Source organism: Oratosquilla oratoria, chromosome 44 (genome assembly GCF_046742065.1).
Source record: "Oratosquilla oratoria isolate Oo_2021 chromosome 44, ASM4674206v1, whole genome shotgun sequence".
In the NCBI taxonomy this organism is placed as follows: Eukaryota; Metazoa; Arthropoda; class Malacostraca; order Stomatopoda; family Squillidae; genus Oratosquilla; species Oratosquilla oratoria.
The window spans coordinates 14,813,885-14,839,944 of NC_134820.1; the positions used below are offsets into that span (position 1 = coordinate 14,813,885).

Consider the following 26,060-nt stretch of genomic DNA (forward strand, 5'->3'; position numbering starts at 1 on the left):
GAAATTCGTTGTAATACAGCTCCCCGAAGTCTTCCTTTTCAGTCGACTCCCTCAGGTCGTCCATCACCACCACGAACAGCCATTGACTCAATGCAGACTATTGATATAACTGTACGTTGTCCTGGTAGATAAGACAGTATTGTGTAATGTCTTCTATGTCCTTGTTTATGGATGGCTAATGCACGTAGTCGTTTGCTTATAGCTGACACTTTATTATTCCTTCCTGGCCTTCATATATCTTTGGAGAGCAGATGACATATATTTGGGAGCTCTGCACTTAGTCCGTGAAGCTCCATACTCTTCACGAATACCTGTGTGCTGCGTAGCAGACGATGCGCAGGAAGGTAAATTCGTCTGATTAAATGAAATCACTGATGACATAAAATCATGCTCCAGCATTAACCAGAACAATATTCATAAAATACACCACTGGTTGAAAAGGGTCAACCCAAGAAGATCGTTGCAACTCATCGTGGCATCGTTAATCGTTTGTACTCAGTTTCTCTCCCCAAAAATCTTGGTCTTCTAAAAACCTGGTAACTTCATTTGTGCTAGTGTCTCTCTCATTTTTTTCTTGTTCCTGCCAGGCTATTTTATTCAGCTCTGGATAACATTTTTAGTAACAAAGGGACTGATATTGTATATATTCTCGCTCTTATATCATACTTCACATTTGTTCCAATCACAGATCCTGTGATAAGCATACTGGTATTTATTCATTCTATAATGCTAGTTTTCTTCTGCAGGAAATCTGTGACTCCAAGGTATTTGGCAATGGTCCCTAGGATGGCAGATAGATCTGTCAGAGAGGAAACGTTATAACCTCGTGTGTGTTGTGTGAATATGGACCAGCTGAAGAAATAGTGTTCCGTGTCATTATTGTAGCGTGAACATCTGGGACATGTGGCGTCTGGAACCAGGAGGACAAAAATGTGTTGGTATGTTGCACAATGAAACATAATGGAACACAATAATGAATGTATTTGGCAAAACGAATTATTATACAAACTTCCGATAATAGAAAGATGAAATCACTAGTCATGGTGCCCATGATTTTTCTCTCGCCAAGAAAAAAAAATCGAAGTCCACCTTGTAGCTAAACACTTTCTACAATATATAAACTCCGCCAACAGTTCTGACATCCATCCCAGATGAAAAAAACACAAATATAACTTTTGTTGCTTACGATTAGTGATTAATTCTACACATTGCATTCCAATAGGTAGATACTTACGAGCGAAATTGTACCAGGACAACACGTATAAATTCAATTACATATCTGAAGTCACCGGATGTGTCAGTGCTTGTGGCCGTGGATCTACAGCCCAAGATATAACACAATGATCCGCTTTTTCGATGTTAGGGAATTTACGAAATCATAGAGAAACTTTCATGTAGTGGATGACTGTGGCATTAGCATACAGACAAATCCTTGGCAACTTCGGATCCAGGAAAAGACATAATACAGGAGTAAACAAATATCAAACACCATTCTGGTCAGGTGTTTATCCAACTGAATATTAAAGTCTCGGAATATATTATAGAAACCTCAGCAGGAAATTTATTTCATTCCATGATGACAGGGAGAGTGAAATAGCCTTTTACTTCTAGGTCAAGTGTACATCCTGAAAGCTTGCGGCCATTATTTCTTATTTATTCATTTTTTATTTAGTGCAAACATATTTACTTCTATTCTGATGTTATCAATTCAGTATTTTAAAGATATGTATTAAGGCATCCCTAGATATCTGCTCTTTTAGGGGAAGATGAACATATTCTTGTCACAACGATATCATACAAATAACACTGGTCAACAAAGAATTTGTTCCAAGGAAAAAAATAGCTGTATCATATATGTTTTTGCATACAGAATGATAATAATAATAATGATAATAATAATAATAATAATGTCTAACTTTTTTCATCACCCACATTTTTTCTGTTCCACGGTATGTTATGTTACGTGTGTTACGTGGGATAAATTTCAAATAAGCAGTTGTCAACGCTGAGTTTGGCAACACTGCGTGAGATTGTTATACGTTTGGCAGGACTGTTTTTGAAGTGTTGGTGTGAGGTTATGTAGTGCGCATTTGTGTGGCAATAATTTTGTGATATTATACTGTAGCGTAGCCTCCATTTGCCTTCACAATGCCAGGAAACTGTATAAACCACCCATACATTTTTTTCTTTGCTTGTGGTGTATTGACATTCAAGTCACAAAAACGGTGTTTCACGCCATTGATTAAAAAGTTTTATAAACATTATTTTGGCTGCAAAGTAGGGGACCAGGATAAAAGCTGGGCCCCTCATGTGTGTTGTGTAACCTGTGTCAGGCTTCTCACTGCATGGGCGCAAGGTTCACGCCATTTGCCTTTTGCCATCCCTATGGTTTGGAGAGAACCAAAAGATCATACTCAGATTCCTACTTCTGCATTACAAATATAAAAGGTATAACACCAACATCCAAGCATATTGTAAAATATCCTAATTTATCATCTGGTATGAGATCAGTACCTCACAGTCAAGACTTTCCTGTACCCGACCCACCAAAACAAATGGAACTAAGTGATGATGAGTCAAGTGAGGAGGTTATGGAAAAAGAAAGAGAAGACATGCACTTTCAGCCAATCTGTTCTTCAAGTGAACCACATTTATTGAGTCAAGGATATCTGAATGATCTTGTGCGGGATCTAAACTTGTCGAAAAAGCAACCTGAACTTCTTGCTTCTAGGTTTTTCTCACTTGAGAATGGTGTGGTGTTTTGCAATGATGTATAGTCTAGTCCGTTATGGAGGAACTTAACCATAGATATGACAGAGATGAGTGGCGCTTGTTTATTGACTCTTCAAAAGTAAGCCTGAAAGCTGTTTTGTTCCACAGCGGAAATAAGTTTTCTTTTGTCCCTCTGGCCCGTGCAGCTAACATGAGGGAAACATATGAGAGTATAAATCTTCTATTGCAAAAAATGAATTATGAAGAACATAAAGGGAATGTTTGTGGTGACCTAAAGGTTGTGGCACTTTTACTTGGAATGCAGCTGGGTTACACAAAGTTTTGTTGCTTTCTCTGTGAGTGGGACAGTCGGGATAAGAAAAATCATTATGAAAAGAATGTGTGGCCGAAACGATCTCTGACCCCAGGAGAGAAGAATGTTGTCAATCCTCCTCTTGTTGATTCAGAGAAAATTTATCTGCCTCCTTTGCATATTAAGCTAGGGTTGATGAAAATTTTTGTTAAAGGTATGGATAGAACTGGCAAGGGATTCACATATTTGAAAAATAAGTTTCCTAGAGTAAGTGACGCAAAAATCAAAGAAGGTATTTTTGTTGGACCACAGATTAGGGAGCTGATGAGAGACCAGAATTTTGATGAAGAGCTAAATGATCTTGAAAAAGCTGCATGGCTGTCATTTAAGAAAGTTTGCGCAGAGTTTTTGGGGAATCACAAAGCAAATAACTATTCTGAAATCGTAAAAGAGCTATTGACATCCTACAAGGCCTTGGGATGCAATATGAGCCTAAAAATCCACTTCCTAGACTCTCACTTGTATTTTTTCCCTGCAAATCTTGGTGCCGTCAGTGTCGAGCACGGTGAGAGGTTTCACAAGGACATTCTGAACATAGAAACCCGGTATCAAGGGGAGTGGAGCTCTTTAATGTTGGCTGATTAATGTTGGACACTAAAAAGAGATCTCTCAGAAGCAAAACACACTCGAAAATCATACATTTCTACATTTTAAAGGTAAGTTTCATTGAAATATCAGCCTCATTTATTAATTATAATTGTTTGAATTCTAATGTGCTATCACAGGAAAACTATGCCTGATAGAAAATTTCTGAAAACATATTTGAAATCAGCAGAAAAAATCTACAAATTCACCTCCTTATGCTTGTGGGACAGGTATTCTAATAAATGTTGTTGACCAGTGTAATCTTTCTTATGGTGTAATTGGTAACGTGTCGACTGTAAAACGAAGGTATGGACGGCAGTTGCAGTCAACCTCGATTCTTCGGGGATTAGGTCAACTCTAGGGTCCATTACTACAAAAGCTCCTATTGGTTAGGCATTTCGTTGGGTCTTGGATCGATCCCCGAGACGATGGTTGGAAATGTTATTTATAGTGATTGTGTTTACTTTGGGTTTTAAATTTGCGAAAGATAAACAAACCAACAAAGAGAGAAATAGTAATTTTCATATAGGGGTTCCCTGAGACATGAACATTACTTGAGGGGTTCTGTAAGGGAAAAAATTGTTGAGAAACCCTGTTTTGGGGATAGTGGGCGAAGTATGTGAGAGACATAAACGGTCTTTTATAACGGCCAGCTTTAGAACGGATAGGATGTAAATGAAATTTATGATGGGAGGTATGTCTTCGACTATGTTTCATGCTGCTAAGCTCCTCCATATCATTTCACTCACTATTTGTTGCTAGAAATTCTAAATTAACCATATATTACCAGTAGTAATAACTGCAGGTTCGTGGGAAGTAAAGTGACGTTATCTAAAATGTTTTTAATTCTAATCCAGTGTAAACTTTAGCTGGCGATTTCTAAGATGTATTTGGAAAAAAAGTATATAGACTATGAACTTTCGAACTCATTTCAGCTAACTTCACTTCTCCGTCTTGAATATCCCATTCATGATTTCAGTGTCCCTGAACAAGTAAATATGCACTCTAGTGATTCAATATACTGTATAAAACATACCGAAATAATTGTGAACATTTTGAACTCTTAATGGTTTTTCTGAAGAATAGGTTACACTTTATTTTTTGTTGGAGTGGGGGGGGGTGTCAGGTGTGGACAATAAGATGGCATAATGTTAAACATCTGTCTAACTGTAGAATCTTCTTCCGTTCAGATTCTCAGCAATGGGCTGTTCGGTGTTGAGTGCATCTTCACGAATCACGGGGTTTTAATCAGCTCGGAGTGCAGGTGATTGTCCAACCTAGAAATAAAAAAACTTTACTAGGTTTTTAATTAGTATTGTTGTACTTCACGCACAAATACTCATACGCGCACGCCTGCACGCAAGAACACACTAGACCGTACATGGACTTATCTGGGTGTCTCTTGGAGGACAGGATTATTTAGCCTTTGTAGAATGTCCACATCATTTACAAGGTACAGGAAAGGTGTAATTCGTGGCAGAGATTGACTTGATCATGAGTAGATCATGGAACCCGTAGCAAAGAAAGGGCATTTAATTTGGAATGTGTTGATCAGAATAGAACATCTGGTGAAAACAAAGACAAAATGTATCGTCGTCAGAAGTCAGTGATTGATATTAACAGTAAACAAGAGATTGATTTTAAAAAGGTTAAGAATGTTTGATAACTCAGACATTGAGAAAAATAAATAATGAAGATAAATGCAGGAACGATATCCTAGATTACAAAAAGAGACAAAGAGGTGAGACATTTTAGAGGTAATGATAGTGAAAGAAATCATCAAACAAGATTCCAGAGTTCATGACATCAAAACGAAATTAGAATATGAAGTCTCAGGATGTTTATTGTAAATAGAGAATAAACTATATAAAGTAGACAGCTGAATGACGATTCAAACTATATACCAAATAAATGCAGGAAAATTATAACAGACCAAATCTAATAAAGCAAAGTTGAATAATGAAAAAACCAAAAAGGTTGAATGATAATTCAGGAAAAAAATAAGAGCTCACAGAGTGAAAATCCTAATAAAGATAGAATCTCTTGCAAGGAAAATTATCGAAAAGAAACGATATATCAATGAAGTAGGCTTGATGGAAAACCAGATTCGTGGATAAGAAATGAAGAACCAAGGACTGCAAAAGGCTAGAAAATTACATCTATAATTCAAGGAGATGATTCAGATGTACATCACCAAACTGAAGATGAAGTTTGGTTACCACATCAAAAAAGGAATGCGCAAATTGAAAATAAGATTTATCATAAATCAAACGAAGTAATTAACAGGTCTTGAAAGTTTGCAGATAAAGACAAACTTAAGAATATTTAGATTAGAAAAAATTCACTTGAAGAAGATAGATATAACAAGATAGTTTGTAAAGAAAGCAAAGGTTAAGAATATAAATGAAAAAGAGTTTTTTTTAAGGTTTTACACCAGAAATAATGTAATATTGAAGAAACAAAGAGAGCAAATCTGCATAGGAATAAATAGATAAATAAATAAATAAATAAATAAATAAATAAATAAATAAATAAATAAATAAATAAATAAATAAATAAATAAATAAATAAATAAATAAATAAATAAAAATATAATAAAAGTTGCATGAGCAAATGTATGGTTTACTATTAACTAGGTCAAAAGGAGGTGCGTAGCTGGGTCTGAAGCCGTTAGCTTTGCCCTATACGCTTGGACTGTTTGGGCTAGGTACCAGTCACTGCTAGGAATCGGAGATAAGTGGATTACCTAATGTTAAATAAAGCAATATTCTTTGCTTAATAGAAATCATACTATCAGGAAATGTAGACTTACAAATGAGGCAGTAGATACACAGGCTGGAAACGGGATAGAAAAGATAAAACGGAAAGCGGGATGATAACACCTATAAAAAGGACATTAAATGAATTAGGTAATATCAAGCGAAGGAAAGGCTGAGACGAGGGCGTGGAATGATGTAGCATAGATTATCAAACGTTCTTGTAAATACATCTCTCCTCTTGTAATCTATATAGATTGTCATGACCCATCTATGGGCCAGGCTAGTAGCGAAAAAAAAGTTTAGACCGTGCGCAGTTCGGAGATGTCGTAATCGACGAACGTAGAATAATTTCTACGTAGATTTAGATGGGCCATGGGCGTCTGCTTCTTTTCTTGTCTTCTCGGTTATTTTCTCGTTCTGGAGCTGTCTCTGGTCTTTTTGGTCTCTTTGGTCTCTGCTTCTCTGGTCTCGACCTGGGTCGCTCTCTGTATTGCCCCCGAGAATGGGAGCCGACGTTTCAAATGTAGCAAAACGTCCGTAAAGTGGTAGTTTAAAGATGGGAAAGCAGAGTGAGTTTTCCTGCCAAATTATGATACGTTTCTGAGCTTGGCGTCGTCTGATAATACATAAGAGGGTGCGCTCCAACAGACGGGTATTGCGGAATGTTTAATATATCAAGAAATACACATTTATACATTATGGAATATAATACAATTTAAAATATATGTTACGCATCATATTCACGCAAGGCATGTCTTAAAATTACAAACAGGAAACTGTTCAAACAAGGGCGTGACACAGCACAACCACAGGATTATTCACGCTAAGGACGTGACATCCTCACCCTTTTAAATTGATTCTAGATAGGGAATCGGCAAGTACGTTATCTGATCCTTTTACATGGTGTAAATGAATGGGTAAAGATGGATGTAAATATGGTTCAAAATGCTGTAATGCTGTCACAACTACCAAACATTCTTTTTCGATTGTGGCATAGTTACGTTGATTGTGATCAAATTTCTTACTGAAATAAGTTGTATCATACAATATTCCATTGGTTTCTTGCATTTGCATTACTTCTAAAGCAATATCACTTGCGTCTGTGAACAAGTGGAAGGTTTTGGATGAATCTGGGCTTTTCAGGACAGGGTCATTAATAACAATTAATTTCTATTTTTGAAAAGCTTTCTGGCAATGTTCTGTCCAAACGATCTTTCGTTCTTTTCTCAACAAATCTGTCTATGGTTCTGCAATATTAGAGAATTTTGGACAGAATTTTCTATGGCAACCTACCTTTCCTAGGAATCGTCTTTATCTCTTTTCTATTCGTGGGTGTAGAGAGTTCTCTAATGGTTTGAACTTTAGCTGCTAAAGGGAATATTTCAGTCTCACCTTCTTTGAATCCTAAGTAAGATACTTGGGCATGTGCGAAATGACTTTTTTTTTCTAAATTGGTGGTTTGGTTAGCCTTGTCGACTCTCTCAAAGAACTCATGCCACATATTTGGATGCTGTTCCCAAGTGTCGCTAAACATCACCACGTCATATAGATATGATTTAACTCTTCTTATGCCTGAAATAATCTTATTAACCATTCTCTGGAAGATAGCAGGAGCATTCCTTAAGCAAAAAGAAAGAACTTTAAACTGAAATAATACATCTAGTGTTACAAAGGCTATTTTGTCTTGAACATCGGGGTGTATTTGTATTTGATAATGATCTTTTAGTAAATCTATGGTAGTGACAAATTTAGAAGAGTCAGTATCATCTATTAGATCGTCAATCCTAGGAAGCGGATAAGCATCTGCTCTTGTTATCTCATTCAACTTCCTATAAACTACTACTAATCTATGTTTCCCTCCTGGTTTTGGCACTAGTAAACAGGGGGCAGTTCAAGGACTGGAGGATGGTTTTATTAGCCCATGTAGTAGTAGACTCCACTTCAGGTCTAAGGACACTATTTTTTCGGGATTTAACCTGAAAGTTTTTTTTTTTTTTTATAGGGTCTGGTAGAGGTTAGTTCGATGTCATGCATTACATCTAAGTTTTGCCTCGGAACATCGGAAAATAACTGTGAGTAATGCCGAACTAATCTTACGACATCTTGCTGCTTATCGTAGCCTAACTGTTCTACTTTTTTCTCTAAATTAATCAAAGCTACGGAGTTCTGCAATGGTAGATCAGGATGTGGTAAATAGTATTCGTTTGTCTTCCTTGATTACATTAGCCAAGACGGCTTTGTTGGAATGAAATAATTTCAGTGAGTTTATATGGCACTTCCTAAATTTCTTTCGCCTCGCTGGAGTTTCTATAATATAATTCAAAGGGCTTACTTTCTCCTTGATGGTGTATGGTCCTTGAAACCTACTCTGAAGAGAATCTCCTGGTATAGGTAGATATAGGAGGACTTCATCACCTGGATGAAACTCTTTTGTCTTTTTATTATACTTTCTCTTCATCTTCTCTTGAGCCTGAGTAAATTTTTTCTTGGCTAAGTTCTAAGCTGTTTTTCATCTTTCTAACATTCTACAGGTACAGTGGTTGAGACAGAGGAATCAAGAGTAAGGCAACTATCTTTCAATACTTTAAGGGGTCCTCTGACTTCATGACCAAAAATTAGTTCGGCTGGACTATAGCCTGTGCTGTCTTGTTTGGAAGATCTGGCTACAAGTAGTAATAAAGGTAATCCTTCTTCCCAGTCAGGACCGTTTTCTAAAACATACTTTATGAGCATAGACTTTAGCGTGCCATGGAATCTCCCTAATGTACCTTGTAATTGAGGGTAGTAAGAGGCAGAGATAATATGGTGCACTCCTAATCCTTTCAAGTTCTGTTCAAACTGGTTTGACTCAAAGTTTGTGTTTTGGTCACTTTGTATCTCTTTGGGGGAGCCCACCAAAGGCAAATAATTGATTAATTCCTTCACAACAGTTTGAGACCTAATGTTTCTCAGTGGAATTGCTTCGGGGAATCTGGTACTGAGACACATGATTGTCAACAAGAACTTGTGTCCTTTCTTTGAAGGAGGTAACGGTCCTACGCAATCTATGATAATTTTGGAGAAGGGTTCTCCCATAGCAGGAATAGGTTGTAAGGGTGCTTTAAGAACGGGTTGATTTGATTTGTCTACCGTCTGACACGTGTGACAGTGTTTCCAGTAACGTGATACATCTTTTCTGAAATGTTTAGTGATGTGTCCCATTGTTTTTCAGACTCCTTGGTGGTTACCAAAGGAGTGTCATGGGCTAACTGCAGTTGTGGTCCCATGCCTGTGGGAATGGCAATTTGATGTTTGTCTTGCCAAAACTGGTCCAGCGGGACATTAGGCGCTAACCATTTGCGCATTAAGATACTTTGTTCAAGGTAATAACATCGAGATAATGTCTCGGATTGTGTTTTGGTCACACATTGATCCCAAAGGGAAGAAAGGGTTTCATCCTCTTTCTGGCCTTTAATTAATGATTCCCTAGTCACAGTAGAAAGGGAAGTATTTGGAGTGGAAGCAGCATTACAGTTTTCCAGGAAGAGTGTATCAATACCCAAGGATTCTATGTCCTCGGCACGTGTACTATCTGTGTGTTGTCTTGTGAAGTGTGAACGTTTTGTACAGCACTTTGTTTTCTGGTTTGAGACCTAGTTGCAGCACATACAGAATAAATGGATGGATCTTCTAGCGAAGTCTCATCAATAATGGTGTCATTATTGACAAAGGGGAATTTACCTTCCTACCTGCTAGGTCATTTGACAATAGTTGAATGTCGACTACTGGTATTTCGTAATTTGCAGATACAACTAGATCTCCCTTGACTATGTCAGTTTTTAAATATACTTTGTGAAATGGGAGTTTTCTAATTCCTGCTACGGTGTCTATAATGACATCCTGATTCAAGTAAGACTCAGAGGGATTTGGTAATGTGTCAGCCAACACGAGAATTTGAATAGCCCCTGTATCTCTAAGGACGGAGATGGGTTATGACTTAATATTACAGAAATTAGATATAGTTCCTTTCATTACAAAAGGAGCAAAACGGGGGAGTGGTACGGTTTTCAGTTCAATTGGTGAATTGTGGTATAGGACGGGAGTTGAAGATTCCGTCTCAACTTGTGATAAGGAAGTTGGTTTGGACATATTTTGGGAGGACGATTTACTTTGTGAATTGGTCCTAGCTGGGCTACAATAGCTAGTTGGACCGGGGAATTATTTTAAACTGGTTGAGAACGAGTCTGATTATTGGGCCTTTTCCTACATTCAGAGAAACTGTCTAATTTTGTGGCAATAAATGCATGTTGGAGTAGGGCTGCGGAAATTATATCTGGGATAGGTCGTTTGATAATGCCTATCATCATGAAACTGTCCTTTAAATTGTTTCTTGTTTGCTGACCTCATTTCTCCTTTAAAAGGACTGAGAGTGTTGTGTTGGCTATGAGTTTTTGGGTGTAGTATGTTTTGTTTGTTTCAGGTCTTTTTTTTTGTGTGTGTGTGTGATGAATGAGTGTATATTCATCCACCGTTTTGGCAGCTCTAATTAGATCAGAAGGATTTCTTTTCTCAAGATGAATCCTAAGGTCTTGATCAAGTTGTTTCTTAAATTTCTCTAACCACATTACTTCTCTTAGATTATCAAACGAGCCTGTGTTTGTGGCTTTCAGCCCCCTATCTCCATACCTAGCCATCTGGGAACTAAATTCTGTATATGTATCTTGTGGAGACTTTTTGAATTTTCTAAATTTTAATCTATGAGTATCCGGAGTAAGTTCATGTGCGGTTAGGACGTGCATTTTTACGTTATCATATTCGTTTAGAGATACACTTTTTGAGCTCTACCTACGCACTTTGCCTGGGCGAGTAAATTCCAACAATTCCTATCTACTCCTAATTGGTTCAGAATCTTTTCTGTTTGTTCAAAGAAAACCTCTGGTTCATCTTCTGAATTTGTTGGGGGATGACTTGTGTACTTAGAAACCTCGAACGATTCCGCTTCCCTCTTAATGGTAGGTTTAATTCCAGCCTGGATGCGAGTTAACTCTACCTCCTTGTCAGCCTAAATTTTTTCCACTGCGATTCGTGCCTCAACTTTGAATCTTTCAATTTCCGCCTCTATCTCTAATGTTCTTAACATGATTTGTGCATCTATCTTTTGAACAACGTGAATATAACTTAAGGCATCCCTATCTAAAAGTTGAACTAACCCTTGAAAAAGATCATTCTTTTTTCTCCTAGCATCGAGCTCTAGATTGTACTCAGTGGCAATGTTTACTAATTGAGCTTTAGTGGCATCTTCTAACATCTCAATGGAGGGATTCTCCACAAACTGTTTTTCGAAAGACATTTTTCCACAAATATGTAATTCCAACGAGCAGTTTAATCACTACCTGAATTCTCTTTTCGTCCTGGCAAGGGTCGCCAAATTTCTTGTCACGACCCACATATGGGCCAGACTAGTCGCTAAACGAAAAGAAAAGAAAAATCAATAAAAAGAATAAGGCCGTGGGCAGTTCGGACGGACGACAGAGTTCAGGCAGGATAATTAAACTCTTCGTTGAAATTTGATATTATTACACGAACATGTTAAAATACCAAGTAACTTTTGAGTGTGTTTTTGTTTGCAGCAGGTAAAAATAGGTGGGCGAAACGTGGTCTTGATTATGGTGTAGACTAGTCTTGATGCCGGTTGCTGAGGTCGCACCAACGGTCTCTGGGGACAAATAGGTAGTTTGACGTGAAGATTATGTAAGATAACTTCTGGTAGTGGAAGCTTCTGGTAGTTCTTCTGGTAGGTGAAGCTTCTGGTAGTCGGGAACACGTCAGATATTGGATGCTGCTTCATAATTGAGAAAATAACACAGAGACAATGCCAAGTTGCTCGAAGTCCAGCAGCAATCTGGAGATGTCCGAAACTATTTGGGAAAACACTTCGAGTGGAGACGGGCAATAGTTGTGATCCAAATGACTTGTTTAGCAGAGTTGTAATCGACAAATGTAGAACAATTTCTACGTAGATTCAGATGGGCCTTAGGTGTCTGTTTCTTTTCTTGTCTTCCCTTTTTTTTTCTCGTTCTGAAGCTGTCTCTGGTCTCCCTGGTATCTGCTTCTCTGGCCTCTGTTTGGGTCGCTCTCTGCATCGCCCTTTTATACCCCCAAGGAATGGGAGCCGACGTTTCAAGTATGGCAAAACGTCCGCAAAGTGGTAGTTTAAAAATCTTCAGCTGATGGGAAAGCAGAGTGAGTTTTCCTGCCAAATTATGATACGTTTCTGAGCTTAGCATTATCTGATAATACGTAAAGGGGCGCGCTCCAGCAGACGGGTATTACGCAATGTTTAATATTTCAAGAAATACATATTTATACATTATGGAATACAATACATATTAAGATATACAGTACACATCATATTCACGCAAGTCATGCCTTAAAATTGCAAACAAGATAATTCATTCACACAAGGGCGTGACACTGCACAACTGCAGGATTCTATTCACGCTAGGGACGTGACAATATATATATACATACGTATATATATATATATGTATATATATATATATATATATATGTATATATGTATGTATATATGTATGTATATATATATATATATATATATATATATATATATATATATATATATATATTGAAAAAAGAGAAAATATAAACAAAAAGAGACTTGGATTGCAAGGAGATAAATCAGGAAGGATAAGAGACACGGGTAATGAATATTCCAGGAGTTATACCATATTAAATAGTACAATGGAAAATACAATTATCCAATGGGTAAAAGAAATGTCATGAGTAAGAGTAGAAAAGGATTTCTCAAGACTTGAAGTGGCTATTAACCAAGGAACCTGACATTACTGAGTCTTTGAGTAACATATGCTCCAGTTGATGAAAGAATATAGAGTCTTGAAATGAATTAGGCAGGTGGATACAATTTTGAGAAGGCAACTTTTCTGTACTTGATTTTTTAACTTAAGGGAGTTCACAAATGCTAATGAGGCTGAGAAAAATTACAAATATTAAGTATATATAACTTATTTGTGGACAAATATGTGTCAAGGGTCAACTTGGTTTCATGGATGGTTTAAAAATGTGAAATAACCAAGGAAGCAGAGATGTGGCATGACAAAAGTGAAGAAGAAACATAAAGACTAATGAAAGATACAAAAGGCCTAGAAATGATTACACGAGAATCCGTAGAGAGTAAGAGAACTTTGATAATGTTATCACTGACAAATGAAAAGATGAGTCTCAACACTTTTCTAGGTTTGTCTGGTAAGTTGAGACAAAGGGAAAAAAATAGATTGACCATAGATGGAAAATATGAAGCAAGAACACAGACTGAAATAATGAAAAGAAGTTTCCATTCTGTTTTCACTAAAGAAAATTATTTTGTAATAGAAAAATAAATTCCTGTAAAAGGCAATATTGTGTTGCATGTAATAAATGTGGAAGTACTGGAAATGCAACAAATACAAGAAAAAGTATACATGAGTCTACAAGGCCTGATGGTAGCTCAAATTGGATACTTAAGGATGGCGGACAAGCTTCGTAATCTAATTTTGTTATCTCTGAAGAAAGAGATAGAGCAACAAAAATGGGAAAGAGCTGGTATTACCCCAGTTCATAAGGGAGTAAGGAGAGATGGTGAAGTTGAGAAAAAATGCAAAAGGTACTATAAATGAGTTAAATACACCGAGGAAGAAAAAAACACTCTGGCGGATAAACAATTTAGTCTTAGAGATGGAAAAACATGTCTATCAAATCTAGTAAGTTTTTACAGAAGAGTGGTTCATGTGCTGCACAAGCGAGGGTTGCGTGGATCATATAGCACTTGGATCGGGAGAAAACACTTGATAAATTACCTCATAATAGATTCTTGATCAAAGTGGAGCATACTGAAGGACTTAGAGGTAGGCTCCTTGAATAGATAAAATATTTCCTGAAAGACAGGTACAGTGAGTCCTTCTTATACAGTAATTCTTTATCCGGTAAATTCACATACATACATACATACATACATACATACATACATACATACATACATACCCAGGCTTTTCCCCCCTTACAAGGGAGGTAGCCAAAAAGAAAAAGGCTACCTCCCTTGTAAGGGGGAAAAAGCCTTGGTATATATATATATATGTATGTATGTGAATTTACCGGATGAAGAATTACTGTATAAGGAGGACTCACTGTACATGGAAACAGTAGTGAAGGATAAGAAATCAGGATGGAGAGCGATGACCATCCTAGTCACAAAAGTGTAAGTCCTGGCACTCGTAATGGTCTTGATATACGGAAATGATATGGTGGAACGTATATCAAGCTATGCTAACATGTTTATAGATTGTCCAAAGCTCATGAAATGAACACAAAATGGTTACTGCAAAATGCTACAAAATCTCGACAACGTTTTCATGGAATTATGGAAATTAAACTTTAATGCCTAAAAATGCAAAATACTGTAAATGCTAAACAAAACACATCACCTGCTCTTCAGTAAAAGCTTGGCATGTATGAGACACATGATTTTCCAGCTCTAAAATCTAATTGGTTATCTGCCAAAATGTTAATCCTTTTTACAGTTATCTCATTTAACATTGCGTTTATGCTGGTAAGGGACATTAGTCTGTAGCTCAGTGACTCCGCTATACTTCCTTCTTTATGAACCAGTACTATGACCTTTTCTAATCCTGTGGTACTAATTCTTCTTCCATTGAGCACACAATTATGTAATGAATTTTGTCTGCTAATTGTTCTCTGCTCTCCTAAATATCTAATTTGAAATCTCATTAGGACATGGAATTTTTTCCACATGTGTTTGTGTACGTATATGTGTGTGTTCGTACTTGTGTGTGTGTCTTTAACTACAGTCAATAAGTTTTACAAGAATAAGTTTAAACTCTAAACTCACAATATCCCACGTCTCTTTTTCTTTTACTACTCAAATAATAGTTGTTTTGAACTCTTTAAGTGCTTAAGCTGCATGACATCCTTCTAATGGATGTAGGATCCACCACCATGACAATCACTAAAAATCAATTATCTTAAATCAAATTCTAAGCAAATGTGTCTACATCTTGAAATCTACAGGGCAGATGTTTGGCACCACAACAATCATGTGCGTAAATCAATCGGTGTGGGAAAGTCTATATGCGTGTTTATATGACTATCTTCTTATTTTCTTATTTACATTGCGTCATTTTTCACAATGCGAAATAGCTAGACAAGGGGAAAGAAATCTTCATCACTTTAACTCCCGTCTCACATATCTTTTTCACTAACTGTACTAACCTTGAGGACGTTGCATCTCTACTTCCCCAGCAGTTCTGCCCTTTCTTCCCTAATGCATCCACTTCATCATTTCACAACTCACCCACGCACAATTCTGTTTGTTCAACATCCTGCCTACGAATTCTGATTGCCTCACTTACGATAAAGTGCTTGTCCTGACGGAGGCGGAGGGTAAGGGCGGGTGGAGGAGCGAATTCCAGTCTGGGAACAGAGTCGACTTCATTCGGTCACAGTATGCTTGCAGGTTGGGGCAGGCTACTGTCAAGATAAAAATAAATAAACATATGTATACATATATATATATATATATATATATCTATATATATATATATATATATATATAGCTATATGAGTGTGTATATATCTATATATATATTTATATATATATATATATATATATATATATATATATATATATACATACTGTACATATACAAAGGCTTTTCCCCCTTACACACACACACACACACACACACACACTCACGCACACACACACACACGTACACACACACACACACACACACACACACACACACACACACATATATATATATATATATATATATATATATATATATATATATATATATGTATCTAAATATATATAATATCTCAAGGTTAGAGCCACAACAATGGTGCAGGTCGTCAATAGTAATGAAATGAGTTAATCGAGATGAGTGACATTTCATCCAAAATCTGAGAACTCATTGTTTTCAGTCAAATATCCCCCAAGACAATTTGCTCAATTTCATTCGTAAAATTCTCTTTTACATTATTCAAGTCCTTAAACAAATTAACATTTCCCCTCAATTAGAAATAAGAACAATTGTGTATTCTCATGGCTTTATAGGAAAGCACTCCTTGGAAGTAATATTTTGAATCAAATAGAGTGAGTTGAAACATTGTATATTCTTAGGGTTCTAGAGAAATACTAATGAGAAGATGTGACAGTTTAACTGAAGTGGATGGGGTGGGATATCGTAAAAATTCAGGGTTCTATAGGAAAAAACTCCACCCATGCAGTAGAATTTTGCGTAAGCTACAGACATCAGAGGTATTTACCAGAAAGAAGAGCCTCATAATGAGAGCCCGGTGCGTTCCAGCGCAACTGCGCCAGCTGGCCGAAGAGGGCGCAGTCGGCAGTGCAAGGATTCTTCCCCCCGAAGAAGGGTTCATCTCCTATAAGGACGTGAAATTGTAATATTAATCATTATCATCATCATCATTATCATTATTATCATCATCGTTATTATTATTATTATTATTATTATTATTATTATTATTATTATTATTATTATTATTATTATTATTATTATTATTATTATTATCATTATTATTATTATTATTATTATTATTATTATTATTATTATTATTATTATTAATATTGTTACTATTATTACTATCATTATTATCCTTATTTCATTATTATTATCATTATTATTACTATTATTATTATTATTATTATTATCATTATTATTATTATTATTATTATTACTATTATTATTATTATTATTATCATTATTATTATTATTATTATTATTATCATTATCATTACTATTATCATTATTATTACTATTATTACTATTATTATTATTATCATTATTATTATCATTATTACATTATTATTATTATCATTATTATTATTATTATCATTATTATTATTATTATCATTATTAATAATATAATTATTATTACTTTTATTATCATTATTATTATTATTATTATTATTATTATCATTATTACCATTATCATTACCATTATTATTATTATCATTAGTATTATTGTTATTGTTATTATTAGATTATTATTTTATTACTATTATTGTTATTATTATTATCATTATTATTATTGTTATTATTATCATTATTATTATTATTATTATTATTATTATTATTATTATTATTATTATTATTATTATTATTATTATTATTATTATTATTATTATTATTATTATTATTATTATTATTATTATTATTGTTATTATTAATACTGCCCCCAAGTATTTCCACTTGGATCGTAAGAGGCGAGAAGAAAGGGACGGGGATTGGGACTGGGCATCCTTCTCCTTGTGGCCCTGCAGGGGACGTTCCTAAACGAAAAAGTAAAGGCATAAGAGGGTCTGGGAGTTTTCCGACCAGCACCCTAAGGTTTGGGTCTTTTGATGTGCGTGGATGTGGTACAGATGAGAGTAAATGGGAAGAGATAGGTAGTATGTTTGTGAGAAGAAAGATGGATGTGTTGGCTTTGAGTGAAACTAAGTTGAAAGGGAAGGGTGAGTGTAAGATTGGGAGTGTAAGTGGGAGGTTATCAGGAGTGAAGAGAGGGCGAGGGAGGGAAGGGGTGGCTATTCTAGTAAGTGAAGAGATAGGTAAACGTGTAGTGGAGTGGAAGGAGGTTTCCTCAAGGATAATGTGGATGAAGGTGAAACTGGGAAAGGAGATGTGGGTCTTTGTAAGTGAGAAGAGTGTAGAAGAAAGGGAGGCTTTTTGGATAGATTTAAATGAGTGCATAGAGGATTTAGGGAGAAATGTCAATGTAATAGTACTGGGAGACCTTAATGCTAGGGTAGGAAATGGTCCAATTGATGGAGTGGTTGGGAAATGTGGAGTTCCAGGAAAGAATCGTAGTGGAGAGTTGATGGTGGAAATGTGTCTAGAAAGAGAGTTGATGATAGCAAATACAGTGTTTCGGAAGAAAGTCAAGCATAAGTACACATGGGAGAGGGTGGTGGATGGAAGGGTGGTAGATAGAGCGTTGATGGATTATGTAGTGGTAAATAGGATTATGATAGGAAGAGTTAAGGATGTACATGTGCTAAGGGTGGGGGAATATCAGATCATTTTTTGGTGGAAGGTAAGTTGAGAGTGGAGAATAGATGGAGAAAGAGGAAAGGGACAAAAGGTAGGGAGGTGCTTAGAGTGAACTCTTTAAATGAAGAGGAAAAGGAGAAGGAGTACAAGAAGAAGCTGAAGGAGGAGTGGGAGGGAGTGAAGGATAGAGTAGAGCTAGGTGTGGAGGAGGAATGGGGATGGTTCAAGGAGGGAGTCATAAAGTGTGCAAGGATGGTGTGTGGAACAAGAAGGACAGGAGGAAATAGAAGGAAGGGTAGTGAATGGTGGGATGAGGAAACAAAGAAGGTTGTAGAAGAGAAGAAGCAAGCTTTCACAGATTGGTTACAAAATAGGACGAGGGAGTCATATGAGAGGTACAAAGAAAAGAAAAGAGAAGTAAAGCAAAAGGTAAAGGAGGCAAAGAGGAGAGCAGATGTGAACTGGGGTAAGAGTATGACAGAAAATTTTGAAAGTAATAAAAAGATGTTTTGGAAAGAAGTTAAGAGAGAAAGAGGAGGCGAATCAAGTAGAGAAGAAAAGGTAAAAGGTGCAGATGGAGAGATGATAATGGAAGAGAAGGCAGTAAGGGGAAGATGGGCAGAATATTTTAGGGAGTTGCTAAATGTGAAGGAGGATAGGGAGGGAAAGATAGTTGCAGTGGGAAATGCTAAGAAAATGACCGTGATGAGTGAGGAAAATGGAGGAGAAATAAGGAAGAATGAAGTGAAGGCAGTTGTTAAGATGATGAAAGCAGGTAAGGCACCTGGTCTGGATGGATGCCATGCACAATATCTAAAAAAAGGGAGGTACAGTGATGGTGGACTGGTTGGTGATGTTATTTAATGTTTGCTGGAGAGTGGGTAGAGTGCCGGAGGACTGGAGGAGTGCCTGTATAGTTCCTCTTTACAAGGGAAAAGGGGACAAGTGTGAATGTAGTAGTTTCAGAGGGATTAGCTTGTTAAGTGTAGTTGGGAAGGCTTATGGGAGGATCTTGATTGAGAGGATTAGGAGAGGAACAGAGGGAGTAATTGGTGAGGAACAGTGTGGATTTAGGACGGGTAGAGGTTGTGTAGATCAGATCTTTGTGGTAAGACAAATATGTGAGAAAGCTATAGGAAAGGGGAAGGATGTTTTTTTGGCTTTTATGGATCTGGAAAAGGCTTACGATAGGGTAGACAGAAAGGCACTGTGGGAGGTTATGCAGATATATGGGATAGAAGGAAAGCTTCTAGGAGCTGTCAAGAGTTTTTATGAGAGTAGTAGAGCTTGTGTCAGGATTAGAAATGGAGAGAGTGAGTGGTTCGAGGTAAAGGTGGGACTTCGTCAAGGATGCGTTATGTCGCCCTGGCTGTTCAACTTATATATGGATGGGGTAGTGCGAGAGGTAAATGCAAGGGTAGTGGGTCAGGGATTGGAGATGGTTAAAGAAAATGGAGAAAAGTGGGAGGTGAGCCAGCTGTTGTTTGCTGACGACACTGCGCTTGTGGCAGGATCGGAGGAGGGATTGAGGAAGTTGGTGACAGAGTTTGGGAGAGTATGTGATAGAAGAAAGCTAAAGATAAATGTGGGTAAAAGTAAGGTGATGAGATGTACAAGGGGTGAAGGTGGCAGTAGACTGGAAGTGAGCATTAAGGGAGAGCGACTGGAAGAAGGGGTGGAGTGAAGGTGGAGGCAGAATGTAGATTGAGAGAAGCAAGTAAATGACTTGGTGGATTGGAGAGTGTAATGAGGAATAGACATTTGGGAATGGATGCTAAGAGGAGACTGTATGAAGGAGTGATTGTGCCAACAGCACTGTATGGGGCAGAAACATGGAACTTAAGAGAAGAGAGAAGGAGTTTCAATGTGTTTGAGATGAGGTGTTACTAGGGGAATGTGTCAAATGTCATCAAAGTGCGATATTTGACCACGCGAAATTATTTGACTAGGGGAGATCACATGATAGATTGAAAATTATGCATACATTATCTCCTCATACTTTTGGCCTACCCTGTGTTCTCATACTGGGTAGCGCTAATAAATCAAGTGCCTGTATATTGAAGTTGGGGTTTTTATCCTTGATATAAAGGGCCTCGATTATCTTTAACTTTCTCGGGTCCATGCAGGTTTCCAAGATTTTCGTGTTCTGTTCTAATTCTTCTCGTGTGATGTGGTATCCATGTGATGCCAAAGCATGGTTCTTTGGGGCTCCTGTGTATTTGTGTCCAACCAGTCTGGATTCCAGCTTCATAGTCGTCATGCCTATGTACGAGGAAGGAAGGGCTTCGCAGTTCCCTTTTGTACATTTATACTCGTATATGACATGAGACTTTTTCAGCTCATTCCTCTAAAATTCACAACTGAACACAGTGTGGGTAACTCCATGCCCTTCCTTGATGTCTTTGTTACCCAAAGTAGACATAATTTCACCACCAATGTCTACACGAAGCCTTCCAATGGAGGCCAATGTCTCAACGGAAACAGTGAGTGCCCCAATCGATATAAGCAATCTACCATTGGAGCTTATGTCCGCCGAGCACTCACGCACTGTGATACCTGGTCAAAAGTCCACCAAGAACTGGAACGCACTACCCAGTTACTAGTAAATAACGGCTTCAACAACAAAGAAATTAATAAAGTTACCGAAAATATATCTTAAACAAATGGTACACCAACTTCAACAATACTCCAAACCAAGAAGAAATAAAACTTTTATACAAGTCACACTTTTCTACAGCTTATAAAGAAGATGAAAAGACCATCAAAGACATCGTCAAAAGAAACTTAAAACCTATGAATGACAACACTTCTATCAAACTTATCATCTATTATAAAAGTAAGGAAACTTTCGATCTGCTTCTCCAAAACAACACCCGCCAAGAGAGGAATGAGCTGAAAAAGTTTCATGTCATATACGAGTATAAATGTACAAAAGGGAACTGCGAAGCCCTTCCTTCCTCGTACATAGGCATGACGACTATGAAGCTGGAATCCAGACTGGTTGGACACAAATACACAGGAGCCCCAAAGAACCATGCTTTGGCATCACATGGATACCACATCACACGAGAAGAATTAGAACAGAACACGAAAATCTTGGAAACCTGCATGGACCCGAGAAAGTTAAAGATAATCGAGGCCCTTTATATCAAGGATAAAAACCCCAACTTGAATATACAGGCACTTGATTTATTAGCGCTACCCAGTATGAGAACACAGGGTAGGCCAGAAGCATGAGGAGATAATTTATGCATAATTTTCAATCTATCATGTGATCTCCCCTAGTCAAATAATTTCGCGTGGTCAAATATCGCACTTTGATGACATTTGACACACTCCCTGAAGAAGGCTCAGTTGAGCCGAAATCCGGATCGGAGAATATGTCCACCTACGCACGAGTTCTACAGAATGTAGACCCTGCTACAAGGCGATTAGTGAGATCTTTAGAAAGTATCTCCAAGAAAATTATTAATGCAGAAAACAGCATCACCTTCAACCAAATTTGTGTATTAGAAGACTTACTGCCTGTATATACTTTAAATTCCGATGATAATAATAATAATAATAATAATAACGACAATAACAATAATATTAATATAAAAATAATGATGATAATAATGATAATAACAATAACAATAATGATGTTAATAATAATAACAGTAATGATAATAATAACAATAGTAATAATAATAATAATAAAATAATAATAATAATAATAATAATAATAATAATAATAATAATAATAATAATAATAATAATATTAATATTATTAATAATTATGATAATAATAATAATAACAATAATAATAGTAATAAGATTAATAATAATAATAGTAATAATAATAGTAATAATAATAATAATAATAATAATAATAATAATAATAATAATAATAATAATAATAATAATGATAATTATAATATATACATATATATTCATATATATATATATGTATATATGTATATATATGTGTATATATGAATATATATATACATACATATATATATGTATATATATGTATATATATATATATATATATGTATATATATATATATATATGAGTGGAAGGGTGGTGAGTTAAACACAAAGAACAGTTGGAGTTTTATTCACTGACGTTTCGTCCTTACCAGGACATTCTCAAAGTACATACAGTTTCAGAAAATTAACAGCTTATATAATCCATCCTTGCCGTGTTCCCCTCCTTCTATACTCTCATCCGTCCTCTACCCGACTCCGACTATGTCACTTCTCCCTTCGTTCTCAATTGTCCTTTTTACCTCCTTGACAATCAGAGTACTTACCGCTCCTGCTAATTTTATAAACCCTTCCCTATGGTTGATGCAGGGGTGGGAAGTAATGTAGGCTGCCTCCACTATTTTTCTTTTCTTTTTCTCTAGACCTTTGTGGAGCACCTCTATCTTTTTCCAATCTGGAAGATGACCACATTGGTCTAAATGAACTACTAGCGAGTTGGAGGTTCTGTGAGCTCTGACGTCATTTTTGTGCTCATATGTCCGTAGCTCCACTGATCTTCCCGTCTCTCCATAATATCCTAACGGACAACCACCACATGGTATATTGTAAATCGCGCCCTTCTCTATATCCTTTTCTGATTTACTTCTATTCTTGACAACTTCTCCTAATTTTTTTTACCCGTGGAGAAAGCAACGCTCACACCCGCTTTTGTGAGAATATGTCCCAACTCCTCCGCGTACTTCGAGTTGGGGACGGACAAAAACTCCGCCCTGCCTTCTCCGGACCAGTCGTCCTTCTTCCTTCTCATTATTGCCGTTGCTTTCTTCCTCAATCTGTGCAGTAGTCCTTCCGGGTATCTGAGTTTAGTGAATACTTTGAAAATATATTTGATTTCATCCTCTAAAAATTCTTCGCTACAAATACGGTACGCCCTTAAGAAAAATCCTATAACCACTCCGTTTTTAATTTTGTTGCTATGCGCTGAGTAGAAATGAATCACATCGTCTTTATTGGTGCTTTTCCTGTAGACAGAGAAAGATATCTTGTTACCTCTCCTCCAAATCACCGTATCCAAGAAAGCTAGTCTGTTATCCGTCTCGTGTTCGATAGTAAACTGGATGTTTGGTTCGACCTGATTCACTCTACAAGGATGGATTATATAAGCTGTTAATTTTCTGAAACTGTATGTACTTTGAGAATGTCCTGGTAAGGACGAAACGTCAGTGAATAAAACTCCAACTGTTCTTTGTGTTTAACTCACCACCCTTCCACTCATTTGTCTTACATACTTCAACATATATATATATATATATATATATATATATATATATACAGTATGTATATATATATGATATATATATACTGTATACATATATATATCTGTTTAGGGACCAGGATGCCTAGTAGCCTACCACACTTCGTTCCGTTTTAGCCGCCTTTACGACCCGAATGGGAAGACTTGTGTGGTATATTTTTTCTTCCCACTACTACAGGGGAAAGGCGAAAATGGAAATATACACTCAAATAAGTTGCATAAGACAGTATTAAGAGGGGATGAGACAGCATAATGATGGAACAGTCGTTGTACAATAATGAAACATATATTTTCAATCATTAGAGATTTCCCCTAACACAGACAAAACCATGTGAAGCTCTGGTTCGTAGGGGCGCTACTGCACAATGTATACCCCGCAATAACATGCTGCCAATACCCCAGACAGAGGTAGGCATCTAGGAATGGATTCAAAGAGGAGATTGTGTGAGGGGATGGTTGTGCCAACGGCATTGTGTGGGGTAGAGATTTGCAATCTGGGAGAGGCAGAGAGGAGGGGTTTGAGGTGGGGTGTCTGAGAGGTGTGGTAGAGGTTGCTAGGTTGAATGAAGTGGGAGGTGGGGAGGAGAATGGGGAGAGATGGCATATGGGGCTGATGAAGGAGTGTGGGGGTGGTTTGGACATATGGGGGGAGTGGGTGGGGAAGGGTTAGTAAAGCAGGAGTGGGTGCGGAGGTGGATGGAGTGAAAATGAGGGGACGGCCGTAGATGAGATGGATGGATAGAGTGAAGGGGACGTTGAGCAAGATGGGAATGTCTGTTGAGCAAGAAAATGAGTAGGCAGAATATAGGGGTGACAAAGAATGGCTGTATGGTACTGTAATTCAAGGAAGGGAAGTGCGGGGAATGGTGGGTAGGGGGTGTCTTTGTGTGAATGATGTTTTGACGCAGCTCGAAGGAATTTCTCCCCGTCTTCTCTTTTTCTGAATGAGGCGATGGAGAGCAGGGGGTGGGGGGTAGGGGGGGCGATTAAGTGAAGCGGCCTTGCTGTGGATGTATTGTATCTTGCTACGTTACTTCTGACCCAGGGCAGTGGGCGAGATACAGGGATGACCTGTCATCCATGAGGAGCTAAGAGGAGAGGGAGGGGTGAGTGGTGGATGGGAGTGGAATGGGTGGGAGTAGACACGTGCCTTTGACTTGGCTACCTCCCTTATAAGCGGGAGAAAGCTCTTGGTATGTAGATATATTTAGTCAGTAGGCCGACTGTTTCTCTGAATTCAGAAAACAAATTAATTTCTGCTGCTTAAAAAAGTTAAAAAGTTCAAATGCTTGTGTCTGCCTGTGCGATAGCGTGATTATATTTACTTATCATTTCTCCTGGTTTTGGTTTTCTGGGCTTATTTATCTGATCAATCTAATAGAATAAAAATAAAAAAACAACAATATCTCCTATAATTTGTTTTGAATATGCTTTAAAAAGGTAATTTAGTATTATAGTAAGATAATCTAGCCCCATCATTTAGCTCTCCGTGTGTTCTGTACGTGAATAATATCATTGCTGTTGGGCAGTTATCGTAAACTTTCATTTTCTGTCTTTCTCTCTGAGGTCTATATATTATTGATATATCATTATTCTCCGCCTCTATTCATCTGTTCTTTTCATTCCAATCGTGTATTTTCCTATGTAGTTCTGTCTTCATTTTCTCATTCACATTGAATGAGAATCAGACAAGAAACAATGGCCTCAAACTGTCCGGAAATAGATTCAATTTGGAAGTGGGTAAAAACAACTTCGCCAACCGTGTAGTTAATGAATGGAATAAACTTCCTGCACAGGTAGTGCAATGTAGTTCAGTTCGAAGCTTTAAGAATCATTTAGATAAACACCTAAGCAAGATGCTGTAATGATTATTATTTTATATTATTTGGTTTTGTTTTGTTATCATTTGTCTGTTTGATTCTCATTTATTATTAGTTATATGTTAATTTATTATTATTTACTATTTACCTGTTTGTTTATTATCTAACTATATCTATGCACTTATTTATGTATTTTATTTGTTATTTACACTATCATAGTTTTTATTCATTGATTTATTAAAATTATGATTTTTTTCGCATCCGACCTAGATATGGACCAAAAGGTCTCCTGTCGGAATGCTCCGCCTTTGTAATCCTTTGTAATTCCTAAAAACTATATTGAATATCCTCCGGCACTTCACGCGATCACCATTCATCAAACATAATGACAATGTATAAAGAATTGGGACAATTCATGACGTCACTGTGGAG

The 26,060-nt window shown here is 36.9% G+C and overlaps 1 protein-coding gene across 3 annotated transcripts in view; it reads right to left on the minus strand.

The window, feature by feature from the left end:
• Positions 1–963: 963 nt before the first annotated feature.
• Positions 964–26,060, minus strand: part of LOC143022156 (failed axon connections homolog) — a 40,103-nt gene continuing 15,006 nt past the window's right edge. For all 3 annotated transcript variants that reach the window (XM_076180209.1, XM_076180208.1, XM_076180207.1), the window contains exons 6-8: positions 16,774–16,890; positions 15,852–15,969; positions 964–4,947 (exon numbers count right to left, since the gene is read on the minus strand). In XM_076180209.1, the coding sequence (XP_076036324.1) occupies positions 4,905–4,947; positions 15,852–15,969; positions 16,774–16,890 (278 nt within the window). In that variant the 3' untranslated portion in view covers positions 964–4,904. The remainder of the gene's footprint in view (positions 4,948–15,851; positions 15,970–16,773; positions 16,891–26,060) is intronic.